Raw genomic sequence first — 27188 nt, 5'->3', positions numbered from 1 at the left:
AATTGTGTTTGTTAAAGAAAACGATTTCCATAAGTTTGCAAACCCGAAAACATTTTTAATGTGGGTTTCATTGATAGTTTTGTGCAAATTTTCAATGCAAAAATGTTTCATCTTATTTTAAATATATCAAAATAACTTCATTTAACATGTATAGCAATCCAACACAGGAGATACACAAGAGTTTCCAGTACAATTCAACCAAACATATTTGTCCACGTAAATCATTTTGATGACAGCGGACATCCTTCAAACAATGCAGAGTTCAGAAACCAGGAGTTCATCAGAGTTTCAAAGTGATGCTTACTATAAATTAAATTCATTGGACCTCCTTACAGTAGATGTTCTGCAGTATCACGCAGATTTATTCTTTATGCAACCTCCTGAGGTTGGGCTCTGAATGCTTCCTCAACATTTCAGAGGAACAACCACTAACTTTCATACATACAACACATTCATATTATATCTGACTCTCTCACACAGACAGATTCAGTTGTCAGTGTTCTCCGGCGGATTGTCGTCTCGTCCTCTGCTCTCCTCTCTCCTCCACTCTTCCTCCTTTCCTTTTTCTTTGTAAATCTTCATTTAAAGCGCCTTGGTGCTGCGGTTGCTAGACATGATTGTCATGGTTTCTTGTCTCGACCTTGCTGGTCAGGTATGTGTTTGAAGCGGCACTTGACGCCATAGTCACACCCTGTGGTCCGCCAGTAGAAGCACTCGTCTCCATTTGTAGCCACCCTCCGTCTGGACCTGCATGGACAGAACCAGAGCAGAGAATCCTGCATCACATTATCCACATAAAAACACACATGCGGGTAAATAATGGGACACAGGGTGCGTGGAAAGTAACATAGGAGGCCTTAAAGAAAATTCACTAGGCTGGGTTTTCACTTCTGTGTTAAAAGGATGATATTGGGATTTTATGTTTTCAAAGCGCTGCATCAGTGTGGTCTCTGATAGCTGAGAGATGTAGATCTCTCATCCAATGGAGTATGTAGACTGGAGGCTGAACAAGCACTAAGGAACTGGGTTGGATCTTTTCTCTGTCCGTTTCCATTTGAGTCATCAGCATAATGAAACTTGTTCTGCAGGAATTAACCCATAGTGCAAATGCACAGGTGTAGCCTTTAATTTCTGCCTTTAATTTATTGTCCATTATCTAGATTATCTTTTTCACTGCTTTCTTAAAGGAGTAAAACAGCCTTTATTTTTTAAGAATATAAACAGTTGTATTTAATTTTAAACTGTATATATCTTGGGATGATAGATAGTTATCATCAAAACCCAAATCCTAACCTAAACTATCACACTGACATGTCTAACATTAATTCTTACCCTAACTTAAACCTAAATTTAAAGCTTGAGTGCAGGACTTTGTCTCCCCCTTCTGGCAGTGAGATTAATTACAAAAACACTGTTGACGTGCTTACATCATAGGCTCCACCATAGCCTACTCCATCAACATTTAAAAACTCTGTATACTGTGAAATACAGAAAGATTTATCTGGCGTTGATAGGCTTAATCAGCATTGTTTGAACTCATCTATGTTCATCTATATGTTAAAGTTCCACACTGCAGGTTTAATGCTGACTAAACTAAACCCTAAAACAACTTACAGATGTTATTTGATTTTGTAAGGAACCATTCTGAATTTACACCTGCAGAGAAAAAAGGACAACACAGATACACAGATGAGTTGCTCAGTACCCTGTGGCAGCTGAGTTCTGCTGTGTTCCTGCAGCACTGGAGCTCAGGCTAGTAGTGGTCCTTTGTAAGGAGGGCATGGTCCGCTGGATCCACCGGTCTGGGTACCTCATCACCAGCTTATTGCCGCCCAGCTCCACCCCCTGGACAGGAGGACACAGCATAGGTGATTAAACTTAACATCATGTCATGTCTGAAGAGGCAAGAGAACAGGATGATGGCTCATTACCGCAACTCAAAGCTGTGCTTTTAACATTCTGTGACATTCTAGATGATGAAAAGAGTCGAGATTCGTTTACGCCTGCCAGTCACCCACCTGCAGCTTCTCCAGTGCCTTGGCAGCCATGTTGGCGTTCCTGAAGTTGATGAAGGCACAGAAGCGCTCATGAAGAACTCTGATGCTCTCTATCTCACCATACCTGCAACCATGGAAACACAGAGCATCTAACCTACAGTAAAGCATTGTGGACAGATCTGCAACCAAAATGACATTGTGCTTCACATCCAGCACTGACAATTAATGTAATGCAATTACTATAACTACAGTAATGCAGTAACCCTTGTTCTAGTGGTGACACTATTACTACTAGTAGCGCTGGTGCTACTCCTCGTGCTACTTTAACTACTATATGAAAGCTCCTATCTACAGGTGTCACTGCTACATCTATTGTACTTTTACTACTGTGACGACGATGGCTTCTAACACTTTCTACTTAAAAGTGCACAATAGTGGAGCCTCCAAGGCTTAGGGTTTAAGACCTTTGTTACATCTCTCTCTCTCTCATTTCTTGTCATCTCTCTACTGGAGCTATCTAATAAAGGCATTAAATGCCCAATACAGAACAATAAAAACCAGAAACTCACAATGCTGATATATTTGCAGATATAAAACAATTGTATGAATTTAATAGTGGTTTTGACTGATAGCACTATGTCTTATTACACTGTGTCTAGTTTTCATCACTTAAGTTTACCTACCTGTGAAGCTTCATGCAGATTCAGATGTCTTAAAATGCTGCTTTATTAGTACCTGTTCTGAAAGATTGCAGTACAGGCTCTAGCTTACTGCCTTCATTTGTTATTAACTACTCCTAATGATTGAACTCATACACCTCGTCTATAAAATGCTGTTTACAGATCTAATTTGTCCTCACACACACACACACACACACACACAAAGTATTTTTACGTTTTGAAAAGATCCAAGAGGTTTTTCTCGGACACTTCCACTGTAATGTTTCCAACCCACAGAGAGCGACAGCTCCTGGAACACAGAGGCAGAGGTAGAAAGAAGGAGGAAGAGGAGGGAGAGAGAAAAAGGAAGCAGGAGAAAATAGAATAGAAAACAAGTGAAAGAGGTGAACGGGATGGGCAGATGACGAAGGGCAAAGATCACAGGTGAGGAAAGTGATTGATAATAATATGTATTTGTCCACCAGATACTTTAGACAAAGAACCAAAAGTTATTTGTACATTTGTGTACATTTACATGATCATTTTTACGACCCATAGTGGACATATTTTACACTGAAAGACAGTAGATGATGTATGTATTCCTATACAAAATAGAAGATTGGTTTGTGTCATGTTTGACATGATACAGTATTGTAGTTCATACATAACATTTATGCCCCAAAATATATTCTGTATTACTAAAACATTTTGAAGTGATTGTGATTATGTGTATTTCTTATAGTCATTCAACCTACCCGCTCTGGTCCTGCTGAGGCGTATGCTTCAGTGCTTCAGGTGGGAGGAGACAAAAAGTAGAGTCATATTATAACAATAAAATCAGAGCAGCAATGATATATATTACAATATTTCACCACTGCGGCCTGCTGTGTTATTCTCTGGCTTTCTAAAGTAATTTACCGACATTGTTTTAACTGTAACATCGCATCAATAAACTTTCAATAGAGCTCCAGGTGTGGCTGCTGAGTGTTTACACATTTCAAAAAAACATCTGAGGTTTATTATGCATTGTAAGTATTTGTCTAGACTGTATGTGTACCTTAGTATAGAGTATAGATTGCTACTCTAATCCAGTAAATTGATTACACTTCACTGTGCATCTTTATACTGAGTATTGCCAGTAGTTTGCTGTTATGAGCATGTTATGATAATATATAAAGATTAATATGTAGTTTTAGTAATTTACAGCCTTCGGTGTAGTAAATGTGTTCTTACACTGAACTCTAGTTTTCAGTATTGTCAGTTGTATCAGCGTGTCTCTGCTTTTCTGCTGTGTCTCTGTGATTGAACTGAAATCTGGTATTACTGTAACTGAGTGCAGTGCTGCCCCAGTGTGGACAGAAGTGGTACTGCAGCTGGCTCTTACCCTTGGCATCAGGAGAGGTGAGGATCGCCTGAACAGTTGTGAACTTCTCTAATAGCAGTTTGCTCTGCTCTTCCTCAAAACCCAACTCCTAAAGTAAAAAGAGCGATGAAAATCAAGATGAAGATTCAAAGAGTCGCTGAAGTATATTATAGTTATTTCAAAATATCCTGAACCAAGACTAGAATTACAAATTGACTAGGATCTAACCAGCTGGTTAAATGTGTGCATAGAACAGTTTATAAGATGTGCAAAGATGCTAACTCCCCTCCCACATGTCTAACACTGGCTGTCGCGACTTGTGGTTGCTGAAAAGTCTGACATTGGGGTGTCCTGGTGGTTATGACACAAACCATACAGGTTGTTGAGGTTGAGACACATTCCCACATACTGGTTTGATTCTAGTCAGTGGACCTTTGATACATATTATCTCTCAGTATCTCTCTTGTTTGTATATTCACGGTCAAACTATAAAAAAGTGAAAATGCCAAAATCATGATTAATGAAGTTGATATAATGTTCATATATTGATTAAATAACTCCATTTGCTCAGATCAAATCTAATAATGGCTTTTCCATCCTCATAAATCTTTGATTAATGTACTTAACTACGCTTGGAGCAACGCCCCACACAAAGCAGCGACAAATATGAAAAAAGTGGGTCTGCAACGTTGAACTGCTCCTGTTTTTAACTGCAGGCTTTCATATAGAAAGCAGCTCTGAAGGAAGCCGAGCTCACCATGAGCTGCAGGATCCGGCACTCAGAGAGTATACTGGATGCTTCCTTACAGTGCTGATCTAACTTCAACACGTCTTCCATGACCTTCTCTACCTCCATGTACCGCTGGAATACACGCACACACACACACACACACACACACAGAAACATCACACGAAAGTGAAAAGTTAGAGGCCATCCTATCACTTTTCTTTAACCATTAAAGGTTCAATATATGACATTCAGTCCACTAGATGTCACCCTAGCACCAGCATCTCAGACAAACGTCTGCATCGTTTACTCAATAAGGTATGAAAAAAGAGAGAGAGAGAAAAGAGAGAGTCGGATTACAACACACACACAGAGGGAGTGTGGCTTCATCCTCTGCTCGGGTTGTCATGACTTCACTATATCTTTAAATAGCAAATAGTTGTCTGGTGGGGCTGAATGCCATATATAGGACCTTTAATATTCAAGCAGGCAGCAGACATTGTGGGTCCAAATACAGAATTAAAAAATGGAAATAATTACTTTTTGGTTTAAATTTTTTTAGTCTGCTGTGTAGTGGGTGCTGACCTTTAACCACATCAGAGCAGAAGCCTTATAGCAATATCCCATTGGCCAATCAGGAGCCAGCTGAATGGACCTCTGAGCATCTGTTAGTGCAGAGGAGTATTGTTCCAGACGGCAATAACAGCTAGAGCGATTGCCATAGAACCTGAGAGACAAGAGGAGAGAGACATACAGATATATACAGAGGTCTTTATTTCAACAACAGAGAGAGGCAGAGATAAAGAGAACTAAATGGGATTGTATGATTGGGAGGAAGAGGAAGGGCCAGCTGAGGTCAGAGTTCAAAGTCGACTCACCTGTGATTTTTTGGGTCACAGTAGATGGCTTCTGTAAACATGTCCACTGCCTGGCTGTACTGGCCTTGCTCAAACATTTGAATTCCCTGCACTGGAGAAGGTACAGACAGGCCTTGTTCACACGTGGCATTAACATGCGTCCTGGGTGATCCAATCACAAGAGGACAGCTCCAACTACGTCAGTTCACACCTGGCATTAGAATGCATCTCCACAATCATCTCAAGTGACCACTTGTGATGGGATCTCACTTCCTCGCTCTATATGCAAATAAACACGGACATCATTTCCGTTTGCAAAGACCAAGTGTGTTGTTGTTTTTAACCGCCGGAAATTAAAAGAAGTTTACAAAGCCCTTGGCACACGGACAGAATCAAAACTGTTTGGCCTGAATGGAAATGAGTTTGTTACATTAATACATTACTCAAATGGCTTTTTACTCGCAGAGCTTTTAATGCACTCACTGTCTGTCTCTCCGCTGCTCTGCTCCGTGTATGTGTGGAGGGGCTGAGCCCCACCCTCGGTGAAACAGAGAGGAGAGAAACTAGCGCAACCATAAATGACAGCAAAATGCGATAGAGAGACTCTCACTGAGCTGAAACAAAAAGAGTGTACATAAATTAGATAAATAACATAAATAAGCATAGTGTCTACAGCATTTTGCTGTCATTTATGGTCGCGCCAGGTTTCTCTCCTCTCAGACGGACAGACAGACAGCGACAACTACACCACACTGTCATTCATTTCTTGCCGTTAGCACACAAATGAGCATGTACTTCCGCTTACACAGAGGACATCAGTTGAGTAGGCGGTCCTTCATTGTGGCCCAGGACACCTTTGTGTACACACTGCTAAAAGAATGTGGCCATATGCGGACCAGACCACTTCTGAATGTGGTCTGAGGGATCGGATCTCAATGTGTCCTCAATGCATCTTGGGTGCATTCACACCTGCACTTGGAGCTTTCCACTTTTCACCCAAGACGCGTTTTAATGTCAGATGTGAACAGGGCCACAGACACACATTTGCACTTCCGTACTCCTGAGGACTTTCATTGATGTAAAGCATCCCTCGCTCCTTCCTACCAAAGAAATAGTCCCTATGAAATATGTAGAGTGTATAATTTTAAGTAAACAAAAACATGCTTGCTGTACATTTTTTGTACTAAACTTTTGACACTTTACATTTGCAGTAATATCAGTAAAAAAAAAAAACCTTTAAAAGTTATTCTTTGATTTTTAATCCAAATTAACTCTCTACTTCATCAAAAGCTTGACTTAAAACAACAAAATAAAATGTCACGCTACTGTATTAATATAAAAGGGTGACTAAAGTAGTCATTTCAATTATGATTAAAGGATGAAATTAGTATGAAAAGAAAAGGATGAATGAAATGTGCAAAACAGTTGGAACCTGAGGGACACAATTCACTAAAACTAGGTAATGATGTTTATCATGTGCGCTGCTAGGTGTATCTAAATGAAAGCAAATAGATTCACCTGCCAGAGACTCCCCCCTCCTCTTCATTTCTTCTGTGCTTTCCCCCTGTAATAACAACATGCTGTCTCATTGCTGAACTGTATAAGTGATGCTGATTTCCACATCTTCATCAAAGGAACTAATGTGTCATCAGACATGCTGGAGAATCACATTTCCATTGTTCACAGATCCCGACTAAAAACCGTTAGGAGGTTGTAAAAATGGAACAGCTGTATACTCCTGTGTGTGAGCGAGTGTTTGCGTACCTGGCTGCTCCTGGCCTCGTTCTCCTTGTTCTCTCTTGAGATCTGTAGTGCTCTGGTCTTCAGGCCTTTGAGTTTGATGTGACTGGCAGCGTTGGCCACAAATGCACTGCTGACATCCCACTCTGGCTCCTGAGACACAGGAAGTAACACAAAAACGTAAAACAACAGGCTCAACTTCTCTCACACCTGCTCTGAGATTAGTAAGTCAACACTGTGTCTGTGACTGACCAGCTTATTATTATGATATTTGACTGCACATGAAAACATGTCTCTAACCTCTGGACCACACTACAATCTTTGTAAGCCCCTGTTGGTCTTGGTATGTTGTATAATCTTAAACAATCCAGAGAGATATCTGACAGCAAAGATTGACAGTATGTGGAAAACGTGACACTTTAATTTCTTAAGGAGACTGAAACTGATACTCAGAATGTATATTTGCTTCATTCATGGTCATCTCATGGTTCTAAGAAAGGGTGTGTTCATCCAGAGCATGTTGGTAAATTCTAGCAGGGGAGTGCAACACAAAAAAACACAAAATATAGTGAGTCCAGATAATCTATTAATGCTTAGCAGAAGTTCTTCTTCTGAAGAATACCAGCTTTAACTCATTCTACAGTAAAAGGAAGTTAATCGAAACAAGCACTGACGCACTTTTTTATTTTGCTGAAATTTCAGAAGATCACTTTACACTTCAAATTTACAGTGAACAAAAATCTAAAGGTGATTGAAGATAAAGATTTGCATCATATTGATGTTAATTATTGTCCCTGATAAATAAACAAATTAGGTAAGTAAGATATTTTAAAACCACTTAACTCCAGGCTGCATGATGACATGTCGGCCTGTCAGTCAGTCCAACATTTTGTCCAAGATGAAATATCTCAACAACTACTGGATCAGTTGTCATGAAATTTTGTTCACACACTTGTGGTCCCCAGTGGTAAATTATACCTGCTAAAGAGTAGCATATTAGCATTGTCATGGTAAGCATGTTAGCATGCCGACATTAGCATATAGCTCAGAGCACCATTGTGCCAAAGTACAGCTTCACAGAGTTACAAGCAAGGCTGTAAAGTGCTAGTCTTGTTTGTTTACAAGACCTAGTCTGCTTATAACTTGGCAGTGCAAACATACACAAACCAAACAAAATGAACCTTTTTATTCTGAACTAGACCAAAGAAAACTAGCACTTGCAGTGCAAGTACACCATGGTCCGAGGACTACTAAGGACACCAACCTGACGTTTGGGCAGCCGAGGCTTAAAAAGGTGGTTTAACACGTGTTTGTGCATTTCGGCAGAGTCAGACGTCCTCCTGCAGTTCACAATGACATGATTTTCTCCAGCCTTGGATCACAAGAGCCTTGGAGTCTGAGTCTGCACTAAAACGTTTCTTACTAAATAATTCTGCATCTAATTCACGAGTGCTGAAGTGTTTCCTAGTTTAAGTACTGTTCTCTCAAAATATAAAAGACAAAAGGAAAAGAAATGTACAATCAAGTACTACTTAGTAAGAACTAACGGCATTTAACTGGCAATCACTTTCTTGAAGACCCTTTTTGTGACTTTGCATTCAAGTATACTCAGAACGTAAGCAAATGTGGCATGTTGTTATATGGTACTGCCAGTAAATGCATCCGCAGCACATTATTTGCCTGAGCCAATTTTAAAGTAATTACATTTTACTAGGAGTACACATCCAACTTTACAGTGAGTTAGCAGAGAGGGATTCAGTGTCTCAACAGGATACTTGGCTATCTGAGAAATTTCAAACCATCAGGTCACTCTGATGCTTCACCAGCCAAAATAATAGATCCCTAGACACTTTTATTTTAGTTTGAGGGAACGGATACTTTTGGTTCTGCAAGCATTGGCCTCAACCCACCTCCTCCGAGGTCCTGTGGGGCGGCTGGCGGTTGCTCTTGTTCTCTGTCGTAATGAAGGCAGGGACTGATTCAGGGCTGCATTTATTTTTGGGACGAACCGCAGTCCATTCCTCCTCCGCTTTCAGTTCCTCCTCGCTGTCGCTCTCTGACGCCACTCCAGGCACTTCCTCTCCCTGGTACAAGTTAAAAGCGAATTTTGACCTTGACTTGAAAAACAAGAAGTCACATCTGCCTCTTTGTTATTAAGCTGAATATGTTGTATTTCCTAACATGATATGAAGATTGTTCAGATAAAACACGGTCTCACCTGCTCTGAGACGTCCTCCATCCTCTCCTCTCTCTCCAGTTTCTTCCGTTCTTTCTGCCTCTGAAAGGAGAGCATGGACATGGTGGATGTGGGATGGTACAGATATATGTATGGACACAGATATACAAATATATGTGCAGTCAGATGTGTCATAAAAAAACGTGGAAAGGTGCAGAACCAGTTATGAAGAGGGATGCGGTAGATGAAGCCGACGCAGTAACAGCTGTGAAAAAGGAGTGACGACAGGTGGGGTGACGGGTGACATGGATAAACATGGGTGTGGTAACAAATGTGGTGGTGTGAGGAATGTGGCAGATGCATTCATTTTAGTTAGCAGAGGAATCATAAACGACAAAGACATGAGCAACATGGATGATATAAAGTGCATTTTTATTTTATTGGGGGTTTTTTTTTAGAGCAATTTACAGGAGAATGAAATGCAGATTATACTGATGTTATTGATGTAGAGATAATAGTTTGTTCTGTATGTTGTTCCTGGCTTTAAACATTTCTCAAAATATATAATACAATATTACAATATATATAAATAAGTAGCAGATAAATCACATTTATAAGTCAGATACACCTGTGCATAAACAACATACTGTACATTAGGGGTGTGCCTAAATACAAATACATTATTCGGCAAAGCACAAATACTTGGTTTTATTCAAATATTTGTTTCATACAAATATTTTTAAAATTATTTGTTTTTGGGAAGAAAAAAAAACAAAACATGAAATACCAGTTTACAAGTCGGTTACATCGTTATCTCAGTCTCTCTCCTCTGCTCCACTGTTACATCTATCAGGGGTAAGTCCCAAGGGACTCGCCATAACCTGTTGTTCCCCTTCTCCTTTCCAGGAAGTTAGGTTGTAAAAAATAGGCAATAAATGAAAAGTGCAAAGCAATAATCACCTTTGAAGTTCCTCCCTACACATTACACGCTGTGCTGTCTCTGTGTTATGGGTGTATAAATAGGTAGAGGTTTGTCTGCAGGAGGCGATGAATAAAGTTTTAGCTCAGTAGTCAGCGCAGTCATCTATGATCTGGGAGACTCCAGTTCAAGTCCCGATGTGGGGACCTCCTTTGTAAGGTAGTTAATTCATGAACACTTATTGTAACATTTTAATTTTCTAAAATTAAAAGTGTCAGAAAAACAAAAACAGGACTTTTAAGCTTATTTCCACTTTTATTCAAATACAAATACAGATACAAATAATTTTTGCTGCCTCAACAAATACAGATACAAATACAAATACTGGGATCTCTGCACATCCCTACTGTACACTTCAGCTAGAAAGTAGCTTTAAAAAAAGATACTCTTATGTGCAGAGTGACAATATGAAGACATAGTACATTTGTATTTTGAAGTGCCCTCCTTTTATAAAGTCTTTAATTTCTTTTTTTTGTACCAATTCTTTGGTACAGCTGTTGTATTTGTATTATATTTTTATTTTATTTTTTTGGTAGTTGTAGCTTATAGATATATTATGGATATAATGAAGTATACTGTCATGTCAGTCAAATTGGTCTCTTATTACTCACTTTCTTTTTGGCTCTCCTCCTCTCTGCTCTCCGTCTTGTCTTCTTCTCATCATCCAAACCATCCTCACCACTCAGCATGGCCTGCTCAACACAGTAATACACACACACACACACACACACACACACACACAAAAATTAGGTAACTGACAGCTGCATATTTATTTCAGAAGAGTTTGGAGTCACTTCTTGACTGACCTGAACATTCACTTAGCTTAAGCTTAAGCCAAAAAACCTTGACTTTATATGTCAAGAGAAAAGTTGCCAAAGATTTTAGAGCCAGCATCTTGTGGTCGTTAGTGATACTCTAAGGACTTCAGCATTGGCTTTGTTAGATGTCATAAATCTATCTAAGTATGTGTAACTGAAAAACAGTATCCCATGAGTTCATTTGTTGTATGTGTTTTTAATGTAATCCACTTATTTTTCACACATAAATACAATATAATGAGTACAGTGAGTACAAATTTTCCCCAGTTAATATATGTGTCTATCCTGTGGTCGTCTACCTGTGATAAGTCTTGATCTTTTCTCCTGTCTGATGGTTCAGGAGCTCCATTCTGAATGTCCATGTCCTCCTCTCCTGACCCATCTACAGAGACACACATACATACATGTTTATTGCATTTTGCTTTAAGTGATGAGTCACAGTGTATGACATGGAAAGACTCTTGTATTTACTGTACATTTTGTCTGAATGCATCTCTTGAATGACAGAAAATGTGTGTGTGAGTGTGTTGACTAAATGCTTGACAAGACTCATTTTCTATGCAAATCAACACAGGTGTGGCAGCTTGTGATTGGATGATCCGAGGGCAGAGGGAGAGAATGAATTTTTATTTAGTCTGGTGTTTCCCCTTCTGTATGAAAACATTCATTTATGAGCAGCGGGTTTGACTGTACATTTGAATAGAAGCTGGCACAGAAGTTTTAGCCAGATGAGTCTGACTCAACATATACAGCATTCAGATTAAGACAGTTTATATGTGTAAGTGATGTTTTAAAGGATACCTTTGGATTTTATATTTTGTCTTATTATCAACAAATCTCATCAAAAGTCCAAAGATTTTGTTTTTTAAAGAGAGAGATGAGTAATGTTGCATCGATTATCCTGCCACCCAACACTAAAAGTGTCAGTTTGAAGGAGAGAAAGATGCCGTCCTATAAATTTAAGGTGACACTAATCACTTCTACCAACTTCACCCCTCATTAGTCTAAACAGAAATACATGAAAAATGACAAATCAAGACTAGCTCCTACTTAATTTCACCTTGAGCTCCTTAAAGTTCACAGTTTGGTAGTAGGTAGTAGTTAAATCTGCCTGTTTCATACATATTATTATTATCAGGAGACTTCAAAGTCAGCTGGGAGACATGAATATATGTAAGTGCATTAAACCACATGACAACATGTGAGTTGTGTTTAGCTCATAGCCTGGCATCTTTTTTTATCTGCCATCAGTTGGCAACAAGATATAATGCAAATAAAATGGATTTGACTTAATTAACATGTAGCCGTAGCTCAAGGCTCTGACCTAATCCTTCCTGATGGTGAATAGGTAGCCTCAGTGTTCTTTAGCTGCAAAATAAACACAAATACGATGAATTATGTTGTTTACCACCTAGGAAATTGTTTTTTACCTACTGTATAATGCATGATATCATTTTTCTGGCTGCATAAACTGGCTGTTCAGTCTCATATGATGCCAGTGATGAACCGTTCCTTAAAAAAATTGAAGTTTCAATAAGTAACACAGCGATCTGATTGGTCAAGAAAGCAAAGATCTTGGAATCCAGTAAAGTGGTTTAGTGATCCTTCAGACAATTATGCTCCACACACGCTGTACGCTGGGATATAAAGAGAGAAATGTTTCTGGTGCATGTTAATGTGGCTCCAGATGAATGTGTGTGTGTGTGTGTGTGTGTGTGTGTGTGGTGGACAAGGGAGGGAATCCTCCTCCCTTCCTCTCATATCACATGAAGAGGTCACCATGCCAAAAATATCTGAGAGCCTCCGGACAGAAATAGTGCTCAGGTACCCGGAAGCATTCTGGAAATATTCCACAGAGAAATATTTCACTCTCTCATGTTTCCATTTCAACTCATTAACTCACTGAGATTACATTTATTTTTAAGATATGAGCTGACAAATTGAACAGTTAGCCTTTTGGTTGAGTCCAGCTAGGTTGTCATCACTTTGTTGGTAGTAAAATTTGACACAAGTGATGAGCACTCACTTTGCTGAAGCAGATCACTTACCAGCAGCAGCAGCAGCAGCAAGAGACAAAAACAGCCGGTAGTTTTTCATTTCAAGTGATAAGTAGAAGACACAGAGTGGCAGAGAGCAGAGCAGCAGCCCCTGAAAAGATCTCAGGGACTGGAGAAAACTGAGCGTTGGGTTCAGTGTATATTGAGGGATAACCTATGTTCTTAATCTGTAAAGCTCCAATTAGTCTGATGTTATCAACTGCAAAAACTGGGTGTAGATGGCATTAGATAAAAGAAACAAGGCTAAGTCTACAATACGGCTGCACTAGCAAAACAACCTGTTCCATAGATAAATCAGTCCACAAATACTACAAATGTCTGCACCAAATTCCATGGTGACGGATCCAATGGAGACATTTCACTCTGAACCACTAATATCTACTTGCTGGTGGCACCAAAGTCATTGGGATTCATCCAAAGAACATAAATGTCTGCACCAAAATGTGCACCAATCAATCTAGTAGATGTTTAAATCTTTCATTGGACATTGAGTGACATTTTGAGAGGAAAAAGTTAGAGGATCACCATAGCTAAGGCAAGTCAATTCTGTTATATGCTACATTTCATTACAGTTAAACTCAAAGTCAATAGGTTTCGTCCTCTGGGAACTATGGACAGCTGCACCCAATTTCATGGCAACCCATTCAATAACTGTTGAGATATTTCTTAACAGTTATTGAATGGGACCAACCAAAAGACATTGCAATCCCTCGAGCAATGCCTAAAAATGTTAATAGTCTATTTACATACCAATTTAATGCCACTAAATCTGGCTGTGGTTTGTATACTTCTTCTTAAAAATTCCACTTAGGGAATGTCAAAGAAAGCAAACAATATATTAGGCCAAAGCCTGAAGTGATGATCTTTTAGTCTGCTATAATGTTATCCTTTTTTATTACAAAGGATTGATGTAGGAAAATTTAAAAAAAACCTCCAATAAGACAACTTATTTACATTAACTTTAACAAAAAAATAGGCAAAACACTTGAGTTATTGTGCACTTAGTGTGCAGTTCATTTAGAACAGGCTGGGAGTATTGCTCATAGCTTTAGGAATAATACAAGTGGCTGCACCGTCAAAGCTCGGATACAAACCTTTATTTAAACAACCAATGAATAACAGTTTATCTCAGAAAGCTGTTACTAGTGCGGGTCAGTGAAACATGCGTCAGAGTCAAGTAAACTGTGGCAAGTATCAGCGAGTTGTAAATGGTTTTCTGAGGTGTTTCATGAGACGGCTGACATGTGCTGAATAAACAAAATAGAGTATGCAAACTATTTAAAGAGATTTAAATAAGTGGATTTTTTTACTAGTGTTTACTGCTGACATCAGTGTGCCTGAAAACACGTTTGAACACGAACCTGTCTTCCTACTGACAGCTTCTGACTGAAATATTCTTATCATAAACCAAAGTATTGGGCTGCACTTATCAAAAGAAGTACTATCAAAAGGAAGACTTAATACAGCTAAATTGCCACTAGCTGATAATAGTTACATTTGTCCGATGCAAAGACTGGATGTTTTGTTTTAGCCAAGTATGAGTAAACTAATCAGGAATTTGTGTTCCAGAGAACAAAGAAGCAATTTCTCAATAAGAATGTCATTTTTAGTCAATGAAGTGAAACTGGATTGTTGCCACATAAGCTTCTGGCGGCCTGCACTCAGCTGCTTCCAGAACAGTCTGGAAACAAACATGTGTTCTGCTGCCCTCACGGCCATAAAAGAATCAGCCAGGAACCGAGTCTTCGGGTCAGAAGTTTAGTCAGGGAGCACGCTGGAGAGAGCAACTGTACTTCATGAAAATTCTTATCTTATCAGCCAGCTGCACAAAACTATGAAACTCGCTGTTCTCACGAGGTGGAAAATGTTTAGCCTTGAGGCCAAGGATGCCTTTGTCAGCCAAGTCATCCCCGGCATGTAGCCACATAATTACCTTAACTATTTCATCCTGGTGCTTCGCAAACCTTTTGAATTATGTGTGACAAGCTGAAAAAGACTGTGTAGCAATGGGACAAAATATTTTATTTAATAAGTGCAGTTGAGAGGAACGATCTGTCTAAAAGCTCATCTTTCATTGAGTTTGTCTCCATCTTTGGTGCTGAATGCTCATCGCTGTGGGTTTCTGCACTGCAATTACCAGAAATAACTGATAATTATCAGTCAAACTTTATGGGTTTCCAGTATGGGGTTCCCTTTTCCCATCACTGCTCATCCATGCTGCTCAAGTTCATCTGCTGATTATTCTACAGGTGCTAGACAATTGTTTATCACAACTGACTGCATGTATTGGAGTGATACTTAAAACCAGATGACATTGAAATACAGGTTCTGTTACATCTCGCAGCTGTGTGCCAACGTAGGTGGCAATAATTTAGGCCGTAACTACGTTTAGTACATAATCACACAGTAAGATTAGCTGCTGTGTCTGTGCACTAAAGAAATAAAAATATACATAAGCTGTAAAACATGCTGATACCAAAAAAAACATATTAATGATCACGGTGGCCAAAGTGGTCAGGATTATTATTTTTGTCATAACCACAGCCTCACCACTTGTTGAGGGTAACAAGTACAAAGGCTTTCTTTCATCAGCAAAGCTACAGTTTTTTTTATTTTATGAAATAAAACTGCTGATACAGTGATGATTGCACGTTCTGGATAAATGTCAGATAAAAACAAAAAAAAAAGTTTGAGGGAATGTACGAAGGGTCTCGAGCCAACATTCTTTTCCCTCGAACACAAGATGTTGACGGATGAAAGGCAAGGCCAGAAAACTCTGTCCAGGAATAGCTCGTCCCTAAAGAAACTTTGAGAGTGAGCAGAAAACCAAACGGCTTTAAGAGCTACGACACCACCTGACTCACAGCGAGACCAAAAGGCAAGCGGAAAGGAGGAATAACAGACGAGGGAACGAGGGAGGGTGTTTGCGAGGGATTAACACATCCGTCAACATTTAGACAATGCAACATTATACTGTAGGTTTGTAACTGAAACACATCCACACCGCATAAGATCAGTTACAGGAAGGCAGCCTGGTTGCTGTTTTATGGATTGTGCTTTTTAGCACAGCTGACATTTAATAGCAAAAGCACTGATGAGAGGCAGAAATCGCCCCCTCTGACAAATGAATGCAGCCTAAGTGAACGCAGACAGTATTCTGTCTAAAATTACTAGTATGAAAATTGCTTATGACAAGTTTGTAGCTTTAACATCTGAAAAAAAAAAAGATGATTTAAGTTGCAGCAGCAAAGCAGAACAGTGAGGAGACCGATGGGGACGTCAATCATTCTGTCTGCACTCACACCGTCCTGAGAGGAGGTCTAATCATGTAATAGAGTGAAAACACCTGAGTGAGCGTGCAAAGTAGGGTTGAAGGTGATTTTAGAAATGAGTACTTCCTGGGAATATACTACTGAATCCTCAGAATTTCCTGGAATTCTTGTCATAAATTAAGTTTGATAATTAATCATATTGTTTATTCAAATGCTCTGATGTCATTCTTTATCTTACGTTGTTGTAAAGCAACATTTCCTTTTACAAGTACACTATTGTTATGGAGAAAAAAAACACACACACACTGCTGACTTATCCATGCCAACTTCTTTATCTTTCAGCATATCCTGTTGCCTGCAGACACATGCCTAAAGTGATTGGTTCCTGCAGAGATGTTTCCCATAAAACAGGAGCAGATCTTGGCAAGACAATACCTGGATCTCAATTCCGGTTGTTCAACACTATTAACGTGGACATACAGGATTTTTAAGCTGTCTAGTAGTTGCACTTATGTTATTCACATGAATTTAAATACTGGAATGTTTGTGTGTACAGCCAGTATAAGAGGGCTGTACAGTAGTCAGCAGAACCTCTTGGATAAGTGACAAAACATCTTCGAGTCTACAATTTCAGTCCAATGTTTATTTTATTATGTTCATTTTTTTCCCCTCCGGATTCTCTCCTTATTACTATTCACTCTGTAACTTCATGAAGTGAGGTCATAGAGCTTTGGGATCAATTTTTTTGGTCAAGTTACTGTAAAAGAGTTCCAGATTGAGTCCGTGTGAGTCACTGTATGGTAACAGCGCCACATGAATATAAAGGAAGACATCAACTACTGCGCGCTCCTTCCACTTTCCTGCTCATGATAAATTCCAACTTGATTCCCGACAGTCACATAAATTTATCCATAACAATATTTGCACCACAGCCAAAGATACTTCCTAAATATTTCAGATCACAATGGCCGACCTGCTCACTGCTGTCAGAGGATGACTTATCTTAACCTCTCTGTGATGATCAAGCGTTTCAACATGATTTAGTGAGATCTTGATGGTTTTCATTCGGCTCGGGTTCACAATATTTACTCAGACGATTAAATACCATGGAAACTTTCACATCAACCGTAACAGACAACCAAAAAAAAAAAAAAAAAAAAAAAAAGTACATGCCAGCTTTGCACATGCAGCAAAAAAGTTATTTGTGCGTGAACTCATGCACACTCGGCAAAATGTCAACAGACTTGCATAGTTTTCTTCAGTACTGCCACATATTGGGTTTTAATAAAAGCAATGGGTTGCATCTGACTTTATAGTAAAAAAAAAAAAAAAATCTGCTTTTTTACTTCAACTACAAAAAATGTTGAGGGTGGAAAAAATATTCAGTATAACAAACCATGTGTTACTGTTCGATGTGAAAACCACCTGTGATGAAATCTGGTTCTCAAGGCTGCCGGACAGGGTGGCCTTGGCAGTTTCCTCCCCTCTGTCAAACACACACCCATGTTGACACACACACACATGCTACTCTCTCAACATCAGTGTTTTCAAATGAGTCTTTCTGTTTATGTGCTGGGAGTTTGGGCGAAATGGGGAATTCAGGACTAGTGTTGTACTGCAACATGGGAGAGAAAACCTTAAAAAAAAAAAAGAGTTTTATAGTGTTGAATATTCAGGATTATGGCAACACAAATAACTTCTAAGTCATGTAAATATACTCTTTCATTAGTGATGTGATATAGGAAGTGTTTCAATGACACATAGGTCCACTAAAGTTGACATTAAAACCATTCAGTCAGTGTTTAAAAGCAAATTATTCTCAAATAAAAGTGGTCAGTAATAAATCAATAATACATCAGCTATATAATATAATAAAACATAATAAATCCTGGTCCTAAATGAAAACCACACAACAGAGTCATGCAGCACTCACCGCTCTGTCAGTGTTTATCTTATTAACACAAGTACCGTTCTCACACACTGTTTGCGTTATTCAGACTGATTCTACCTTTTCGTTTTTCTCAGTATTATTCTGTTAAGTAATAGATCTTCCAGGAAAGTGAAGGAATTAGGCCTCCCGGACCGCTGGGGGGGGGGGGGGTTTCATGTGTGAGAAAGATGGAGGACATTTTAACTTTAAAAACAAACAGGAGTAACAGTAAATGGGAGCGTTTCAGACAACAGAGAGGCTTCTTACTAAACTGTGATCGTCTAAAAAAACAGGGAAATTAGAAATAAAGGTTTGTTTCTGACAATATGCTCCTGGATTTCCTCCAGGATTTTTTTGCTGATGTTATTCTTTATCTTATGATGTAGTAGAACATTTCATTTTAGAAATACACTAGTGTAGAGAGGAAAAACACAACTATACAGACTTGTCTGACCTTCTGTCTTCAAGCAAATCCTCTTTGTATTATCAGTTTTTTTCCTGCTGTTTCTCCCTTGAAGGTTCATGTTATATTTCATAAAAGTGTATTTCATGTTTTATTGTGTTAGTGGAGGTGCTCTTTGTTCCACACCTTCTCTATAAAACACTGTGGGAAACCCTGACGTGTCTCCAATGAAGGCCTCGTCACTATTTGAGACCTGACTGTCTGTTAAATTGCTGAACTGATAAAAGAAAATATTTCATACAGGCGAGGGTCTTTATAACGCCAATTTAAGGCCTTAATTTTCATATATTTGATTTAAGGCTCTTTAATACTCTCAGACTGTATAATTCTGAGGCTGCATTGACATCAGTGCGCATGTAAAACTGGCCTCCGCTGTTCAATTGTGATCAACTGAAACACAAACATTAGTTTCCATTTAAAGGTCAAGCTAAGTGTGGGCGATATAACAACACACTGTATACTGTGAAGATATATTCACTCACAGTTTACAGGGTTTGTCATACTGTTTCTGTCATGGTAGCTATTCCTTTATTAAGGCAATGCTGTAAATCAATAATCAGGGTGGCTTTATGGCAATATTGGATTCTTTTACACTTTCTGTATCTTAATATGCTGGATTTGCTAAAAACAGACTTTTTATTCATTAATTGTTTATGAATTGATTTTCCAGAAAATGCATTATGTCACAATGCATATCAGAATTATGATATAAATGACATGCACCCTGACAGATGATTTTATCAAGTACGAGTGCATATATCTGTAATTCATATGCTCACTTGTTGCTAACTGTGTCTTCCCAAACTACCTCTATCTTGCTTTAAAATGCTAACTATGCACGTATGGACAAAAAAAACAAACAAAAGGTAATTAGATTTTTTTTTAATAAAGACTTCAGCAAAATGATTCATATTAAAAGGGTGTGTGGTTGCCTCTGTCTCTCTCATTAACTAAATTATTTCAAGGAAGAGGAAGATCAAGACTAATGGGTGTCTCATGTGGTGAACTCAAACCCAACTACTTTGGCCCGCACCGCAAACAAATCACACTAGACAGACAGACAGACACACCCAAAGGCACAGAAACACACACACACACACACACACACACACACACATAAGAGTACGCAGGTCCAAACTAAAGTTCCTCTCCCTCTGACTCATCAACAGAAACTGCTCTCTATTAAAACAAGACAAAAGAGACAAAACACCCTAAAATCTTCCACTGCAGTGAGATCACATGAGGTCACCTGACGTCTGCCAACGTCCGTTTACCAGTTGTATGTTTCTGATTCACTTTATATGACTCAAGGTCTGCCTGCTAGCTTTCAACCACATCTCATGGTCTGCAGACCTAACTCCACGCACTCGGAGGAGAATGTTAAGTTAATTCCGCATCGGTTGTCAAAAAAATTTAATTAGCATGATAAATACACAACAATTGGAATTTGTAGCTGTTGTTTTGTGAAGGAAAAGCCCAAACTCCATCTGCTGATGAAGACTGTTAGATGCAGTGAAGACGTGTGCAGAAGTGAGAGCAAATAGAGAAGCATGACGTACCAGGTTGAGACAGTCTAAGGACAAGGAGTAGGATGGATGTGAACTACGACATATTTGGACTAAAAATCATTCATGTCTGAGAGTAAATGACAGGAAGAGAAGTGTGTGTTTAGGATGTAGGCGTTTTGTCTAAAGAGAAACTAAACTGCACACACCAAAGCTCAAGATTTGTATTTCTTATGGATGCTGCTGTTTACATTTTCAAGTTTGTTTGAGGAGCGGCAACTTTTTTGGAGGACATTGATTAACTGTGATGAGAACTTCCATTAAACACCAAGTTAATCCTTACTTCTAATGACTAATGACTTGAGTCCTGTACATTACCCTGCTTATAAGTAAGAAATAATCCATTTTTTCATGATTTTGCTAAAGCTAAATAGATTTATAGGCTTCTGTCAGTGAAAGGAGTGTTGTTTGGCTTCAAGGTGTCTCTTAATAATTTGAATAGAAAGATTCATAGAGTGCGGAAGGTGTCGTGGAGAAAAAAAAAAATTAATTTGTGCACACGATATAATAATTTGTGGTCTCTAATGAATAATCCATGCGCAACGGTTAGTATTTAAAATAAGAGTTAATGTGGATATGAATAATGTCACAATTACGCTCATTAACCAGAGAAGGATTCTCATTTCAAAAACTGGACAAACTGTTTTAATGTTTTCACAGCTTAGAAGCAGTTTCTGCGATTGATCCTAGCTTACATCAAAATCTAACTATTACTACTATTCAGGACATTCTGCTTATTCCATTTAGTTTCACGGGGAAAGGTTGAGTGAGGGTGGTTTCCTCCAGGGCTTCCCCCAGGAAATAGTTTGGTAGTTCACGAACAATAGCCCACACTTCTTATACATGTGCTATTTTCTGGGTGAAAAGAGACCTCTCTGCTTTTTTTTTTTTTCCCTAAACATTAATGTTTTATCTTATAAAAGTGTGTATCATTTTTATGATATCAATGACGGTGGTGTTTATTTAGGGGGAAGGTGGCCCACCTCCACTGTAAAACACAGCAGGAAAAGTCATTTACGACATCACTGTTTTCAGATAAAGTAGCTATTAAAAGCTTTCATCACATCTGAAGTGTCTTTCCTGAAATGCTTAGCTGTAGGCCTAAGTGTTTCTGTGACACATCATCTTACACACATGTCATGGATTTTGAGTATTAAAAACATTTGAGAGTTCATTACATGAATGCCAAAGTTATTTGTCATCAGGGTTGACCATATAAGAGACTTAAAAATACAGTACAGTGGTCAAACCAGTTTCTGTACATTCTTATGGGGTTAGTGCACAACTCATTTGCCAGTCAAATATTTTTGGTTAATGACCCGCCAACATACCGACATATTAAACTCCAACATAACTTAGCTCTGATCAATTTAATACGCTGCAAGTATTAAAATGCAAAACTTCCCAAAGCACAATAAAAGTACCGAAAACTCAAAATGCTGCAAAATTAAAGGTTAAAGTGTGCAAACTGTTGCTTCCACAATCACAGAATAAGTGTGACTGCAATGTCACAACACATTTTTATATATGCATTTCTTGCTTTTTGTGTGTTTCTAAGTTCTGAGAGTTTTGGTTTGCCATTTAAGTTTATTGGATAAAAGTAAAGTCTAAACTTATGAAGAGAATCCAATAAAGTGAGCAGATGGCTAACAAATGCCTGCAGTCTAGCCTTCGATCATTGTCTTCTATTAACTTGTGTGTCCTGAAATGATCTGACTTAGGGTTTAATTCAGGTTAACGTTAGATTATGATTTGGTTGTAGTAAGACTGGGTTGAAGTTAAGAAGGCTGCTTTAGATTTGTGTTAATGCTGTTTTCACATCATATTGGATGGAAGATAAACTCTTTCAGCCATGTCTGTATTATCAAGTCAGATATATCCAAGTCAAATATGTCAGAGCTTTCAGCAAAATCTGAGGTTCCCAGTCACATGTTGATACTGATAATTGTGGTAAGGTTGGGTTCAGGTTAAGGTAAAGAGAAGTACAAATGGATTATGAAACATACTACAACAAAACACCTGTACTAACTGACCCCAAATGACCTTTAAATGGTGTTTTTTCTAATCAGGCATGCTAAGTCCAACAACAGCAACAATAGTAGCGGTAATGTCAGGGTTTTTTCGGGGGGGCGGGGACTTCCTCTTTGGTCTTTTGGTCAAAAACCACTGGTGAAAGTTTCAGAAAGTCCCATTTCTTTCACTTAATGCTGCTTTAGTGAGCTCAAAGCTAACGTTACAGCTAGCACTGGTGTCAACTTCTAGAGTCATACATAGTGAAATACTGTATTTTGCAGTTAAAAAGTGGCTTTTACAGAAAACAACATATTCATTCTCACCCAAAATTTGCTAGCCACTTCATATTAAAAAATAAATAAATAAATAAAGTCTGACATTCAATCAGCCTTTTCTTCCCTTGTCCTAAAAATACGACTACGCAGCAAATAATGAAAATTGTATATGAAGCTAATTAACATTCAACTCATTTTTTTTCTTTTTAAAGGGCCAATATTTAGAGTTAGTTGGCATAATAACTGGCAAATAACTTAGACTGAAGTTGGAAACTCTGAAGATAACATTTAAGCACAATATAAGTTACTGTAGTTAACGTTACTTGCTGTAACTGTTAGCCTTTGTTGGCCATTTTTAAAGTATTTTTGTCAAATGTTATTTAGTGGCAATTATTTTATTTGTTTTGGGGTTTTTTTGCAGCATGGTTTATAGTCATTAGTGTTTTCACAGCCAGAGTGATTATGCTAAATCACAGCAAGTTAAACTCCGCAGAGACAAACCTGTGTCACCAACTTATCTGAAAGAAAAATGAAAAGTAGTTAACGGCTGACTGGCAGTTTGACTCACCGCCTCCCAAACCGAGCAGCCGGCGGATATCTCTGGTGAACTTCATCGGGTTTTAACGTCCAACATTATCAGCACATACTGTGAATTAAATTTAAACTATCAAACAAAACAACGATATGTTTATAATCTTCGTTTGACGCTGACGACTCCCCGGTGAAGCTCCCGGTTACTGAGAAATATCGCCCGTTGATCCTCCTCCGACTGTCTAGTCACCGTCACTGTCGAGCTAACCGCTGTTACGACTAATACTGCTTCCGGTATTCACAATAAAAGGATGTGGACAGAATTTGAAGACTTCCGGCCACAATCTTCAAAATAAAAGCATGACAGGCTTGACGTTAAAGATCCATGTTTTAAGATGTATATAAAATACTCTACTTTGAATAATAATTTGTGTCTGATATGGTTTTTCCATTAAAGTTTAAGTTGCAGTGTGTAAGATTTAGTAACATCTAGGGCTTGGCAAAAATGGAATTTAATATTCATTAGTATGTTTTAGTGTATAATCACCTGAAATAAAAATTGTGTTTTCATTACCTTAGAATGAGCCCATAGGGAGCGGATCCTCTTCCAAAAAGCCCATCATACCAAAACACAATTCTTTTTTTCAGGTGATTATACATTGATCAAAACATACTTATTAATATTAAATTCCATTTTTGCCAAATCCTAGATGCCACTAAATTCTACATACTATCCGGTGGACAAATTTAACGCCTTTGCATGCCGAGTTGAGCCCTTTCTGCACTGACTAATTGCTTCAAATTTATTGGAATTAATTAATTAATTAGGTCAGCTCAGTGCCACAGGAAAAAATATGTTCCAAGGAAGCACTTATTTCAAGGAAAATTCCTCTGGAAAAGAAAAAATTACTTTTAAACTCAACAAAAACCAAAGTCATAGGTAGCAAATTCCTGGGAATGGAAAGGAATCTAGGAAAATATTAGGAAATCACCAGAAAATAAAGGGACCTGCAAAATAAAGCCTTCATTGTGTTTTTAAATGTTGTTCAAATGCATTTTTTGCCTCATGTAAAGAACTTAAATTGCCTCTGTATGTGCATGTGGAGCACCTTTTCAAATACAGTCTTGCCTTTCTTAAAACGTTCTTCATGTGCAACAATAGTTTCACAGTATACTGTAGCTTTGTTTCATTTTTGAGATCTCTTGGGACCAGCCTCGCAAAGAAATGAGAAATATCCTGACACCGGCAGACTGTTCAGCCATCTGGTGTTTCCTGGCAACTTGGCCTAACTGGAAAGCAGTGGTCTCTGTCCTGGATGGAATGAATATTTGTGGGTGGAGAAAACCATCCTGAATTGCAAAAAAACTGCACAAGGAATGTAGGCTGACACCCTTGTCCACTGGGTGGTAATATTGTGCTGTATGTCACAGTGTAGTGAGGAGGTTCAACAGAAGCCAGCTTTGCCTGTAATATAGAAGGTAATATCTACATTGGTGTATAAACAACATCGATTTGTTGTTGTTAAGGAGTGATGCCATTGGATTTGTGTGTGTGTGTGTGTGTGTGTGTGTGTTTTGATTTGTTTTATTTATGTGGTTTCTATTTCCTTTTCCTGCTGAAGAAATAACATCACCTTATTTTTTCCCTCCACCTGCATTCCGCAAAGATCCGCCCTGCTCTGCCTCTGATTGGCTACTCGTTGCCGTTGTTGGTCAGGTTGGTTAGGTCGGTTAGGTTGGTCAGGTTGGTTAGGTTTTGGCATGAGGAGTGAAGTGATGGATCAAAGATAGAAAGCAGAGACAGTACAAGCTCAGTGACCGCAAATGCAATGAATGGCTATCGAAACGACACAAAAAAACCACGGCAACCAAAAGAAAACAGAATATGTGGTCAGTGTTTGACAGGTGAGGCTGAGACAGAGATGCGTTTCCTCCTGCAATGTAAAACATTCAATGAAGTAAGGAACATTTACTTTAACAAGTTCAACTCTGTAATTCAACATAACATAACCTGAGGGCCAGTGAATGACCTAGACACACACAACACATGCATGCATTCACACACACACACACACACACACACACACACACACCATCCATGACATTACTGGGGATTTATTTCAATATGGCTACTGTACCCCTTCATCCTTCCCTAAACATAAACCCTTCATCATCACTCACATTCACTCTCTCTCCCTCTCTCTCTCTCTCTCTCTCTCTCACACACACACACACACACACACAAATACATGCATAGGATATGCTGTATATATCTAATTAATATATATCAGGAGCTAACAATGTGGATAGGGAAGTATTATTATATCCTCCCCCTAAACACATTGGAAACAGAGTAACTTTTGTTTCTGAATATTGTACGGTATCTATGCAAGTCAAACAGATTATAAACAAACACTGGAAAATCCTAGAATGTGACCCTAGTTTAAATCATTTGTCATCCTATAGATCTGGTTTCTGCTTCAAAAGAGGCAGAAATGTCAGAGATGCTGTTGTCAGTTCTATGTATAAGGAACCTACACAAACTAATCGGCTTTCTCAACAAGTGTATGGAAATTATAGACGTGGAAAATATGCACAATGTTCAAACACACTTGATACCAAGACATTTAATCACCCTCATACAGGAAAGAAATATGACATAAAAGAATTCATTAACTGTCTCTCTGCACATGTCATAAACACCTTGAAACGCCCATGTGGCTTAATGTATGTAGGTCAAACAAAGCGTCATCTCAAACTAAGAGTTGCTGAACATGAGTCTGCCATTAGAAATGGTAATATGGATTATGCCATTGCTAGACACTACAAGGAGAAAAACTACGGGTCAGCTACGTCCCTCAAATTTATCGGCATTGAGAATGTTAACCATATGATACATAGTATTTGAGCTCTTTCTGTGATATGAGAATGTTAACTTTATGAAACACAGGATTTGAGTTTTTGTCTAAGATATGTAAATATTATCTTGTATTTCTCTCCACAGGGAGAGATGAGCCACTAGGTCCCCTGGCACTAACCCTTCCCATTTAGTGATGTAGAGGGACAGCTGTAGGACCTGTAGTCCATTCTGCTCATCCTATTCAATCAGTTGTTTACGGGATGTAATGAAGTTTAATTATATAAAATGGTGTCATTCTTCTAACTTTGTGCAACATTAATCACGTCATGTTTTTTGTAATATGTATATTTTCATTTTTGTGCCCTTTGTAAAATGTTCACTTTGAGAAAATGAAGACTGTGATAATATGTCATGTGACTCAGATGTATTTATCACACCTGTGAGTACTCAGCAGCTGTACTGAGCGAACCTGAAGAAGCTACAGGCGAAACGCGTTGTTCGCTCTTAATAAAGTCACAGTAAAGTCATTACAGTGTGCGGTGGTTAATGTTGATTTTCACCTTTATATGTTCCTGCGACCGACCAGCACCTGTCTGAAAATACTGGCTGTGCATGAGGAGTTCTGTCCCTTTAATATATATCAGTCTTAATGTTGTGTTAATATTCATATTACCGTTATTGTGAACTATCCAAATCGTTGGACTAATTGTACTTGATGCTTTGGCAACATTGTTTTTGAAACCTTCAAGCCAATAAAGCCCCACTGAATTGAATTGAACTGAATTTAATAAAACTGAATTGAATTGAAATGACTTGGTTAGAGTTAAGGTAAGAATATCAGAGTCAGAGCCAATCAGAGGCAGAGTAGGGGCGATGAAAAGACAAAAATAACGCAATAACATCAAA

The 27188-nt window shown here is 38.5% G+C and overlaps 1 protein-coding gene across 2 annotated transcripts; it reads right to left on the bottom strand.

Annotated features, from left to right (window-relative positions):
- Positions 1-30: 30 nt before the first annotated feature.
- LOC121912879 (tetratricopeptide repeat protein 31-like) lies at positions 31-23684 on the bottom strand. Of its 2 annotated transcripts, XM_042435405.1 has the most exons (16): positions 23460-23684; positions 11616-11698; positions 11110-11190; positions 9562-9621; positions 9254-9427; positions 7368-7496; positions 7122-7167; positions 5625-5715; positions 5332-5473; positions 4777-4881; positions 4041-4128; positions 3412-3445; positions 2892-2966; positions 2019-2121; positions 1706-1845; positions 31-747 (listed from the first exon to the last, which is right to left on the bottom strand). In XM_042435405.1, exons 1-16 carry the CDS (start codon positions 23503-23505, stop codon positions 621-623), a joined length of 1524 nt encoding a protein of 507 aa, XP_042291339.1. In that variant the 5' UTR covers positions 23506-23684; the 3' UTR covers positions 31-620. The 2 variants fall into 2 exon arrangements, with proteins under 2 accessions (XP_042291339.1, XP_042291347.1); XM_042435413.1 differs by lacking the exon at positions 31-747 and having other exon boundaries at positions 1809-1895.
- Between the last annotated feature and the right edge of the window lie 3504 nt (positions 23685-27188).

The sequence above is a fragment of the Thunnus maccoyii genome, chromosome 2, assembly GCF_910596095.1.
Source record: "Thunnus maccoyii chromosome 2, fThuMac1.1, whole genome shotgun sequence".
Lineage (NCBI taxonomy): Eukaryota > Metazoa > Chordata > Actinopteri > Scombriformes > Scombridae > Thunnus > Thunnus maccoyii.
The sequence above is the reverse complement of the archived record's forward strand: the minus strand, read 5'-3'. Positions and strand labels throughout refer to the sequence as shown.

What these genes read in the sequence shown, in the direction of transcription:
- LOC121912879 (XM_042435405.1), bottom strand. Translation starts at nt 23,505, where the DNA reads ATGAAGTTCACCAGAGATATCCGCCGGCTGCTCGGTTTGGGAGGCG. An exon ending in TGGAGGACGTCTCAGAGCAG is followed by an intron (nt 9,428 to 9,561) that starts GTGAGACCGTGT and finishes AACTTGTACCAG; the next exon opens with GGAGAGGAAGTGCCTGGAGT. An exon ending in CCTCAGCAGGACCAGAGCGG is followed by an intron (nt 2,967 to 3,411) that starts GTAGGTTGAATG and finishes TCTGTGTTCCAG; the next exon opens with GAGCTGTCGCTCTCTGTGGG.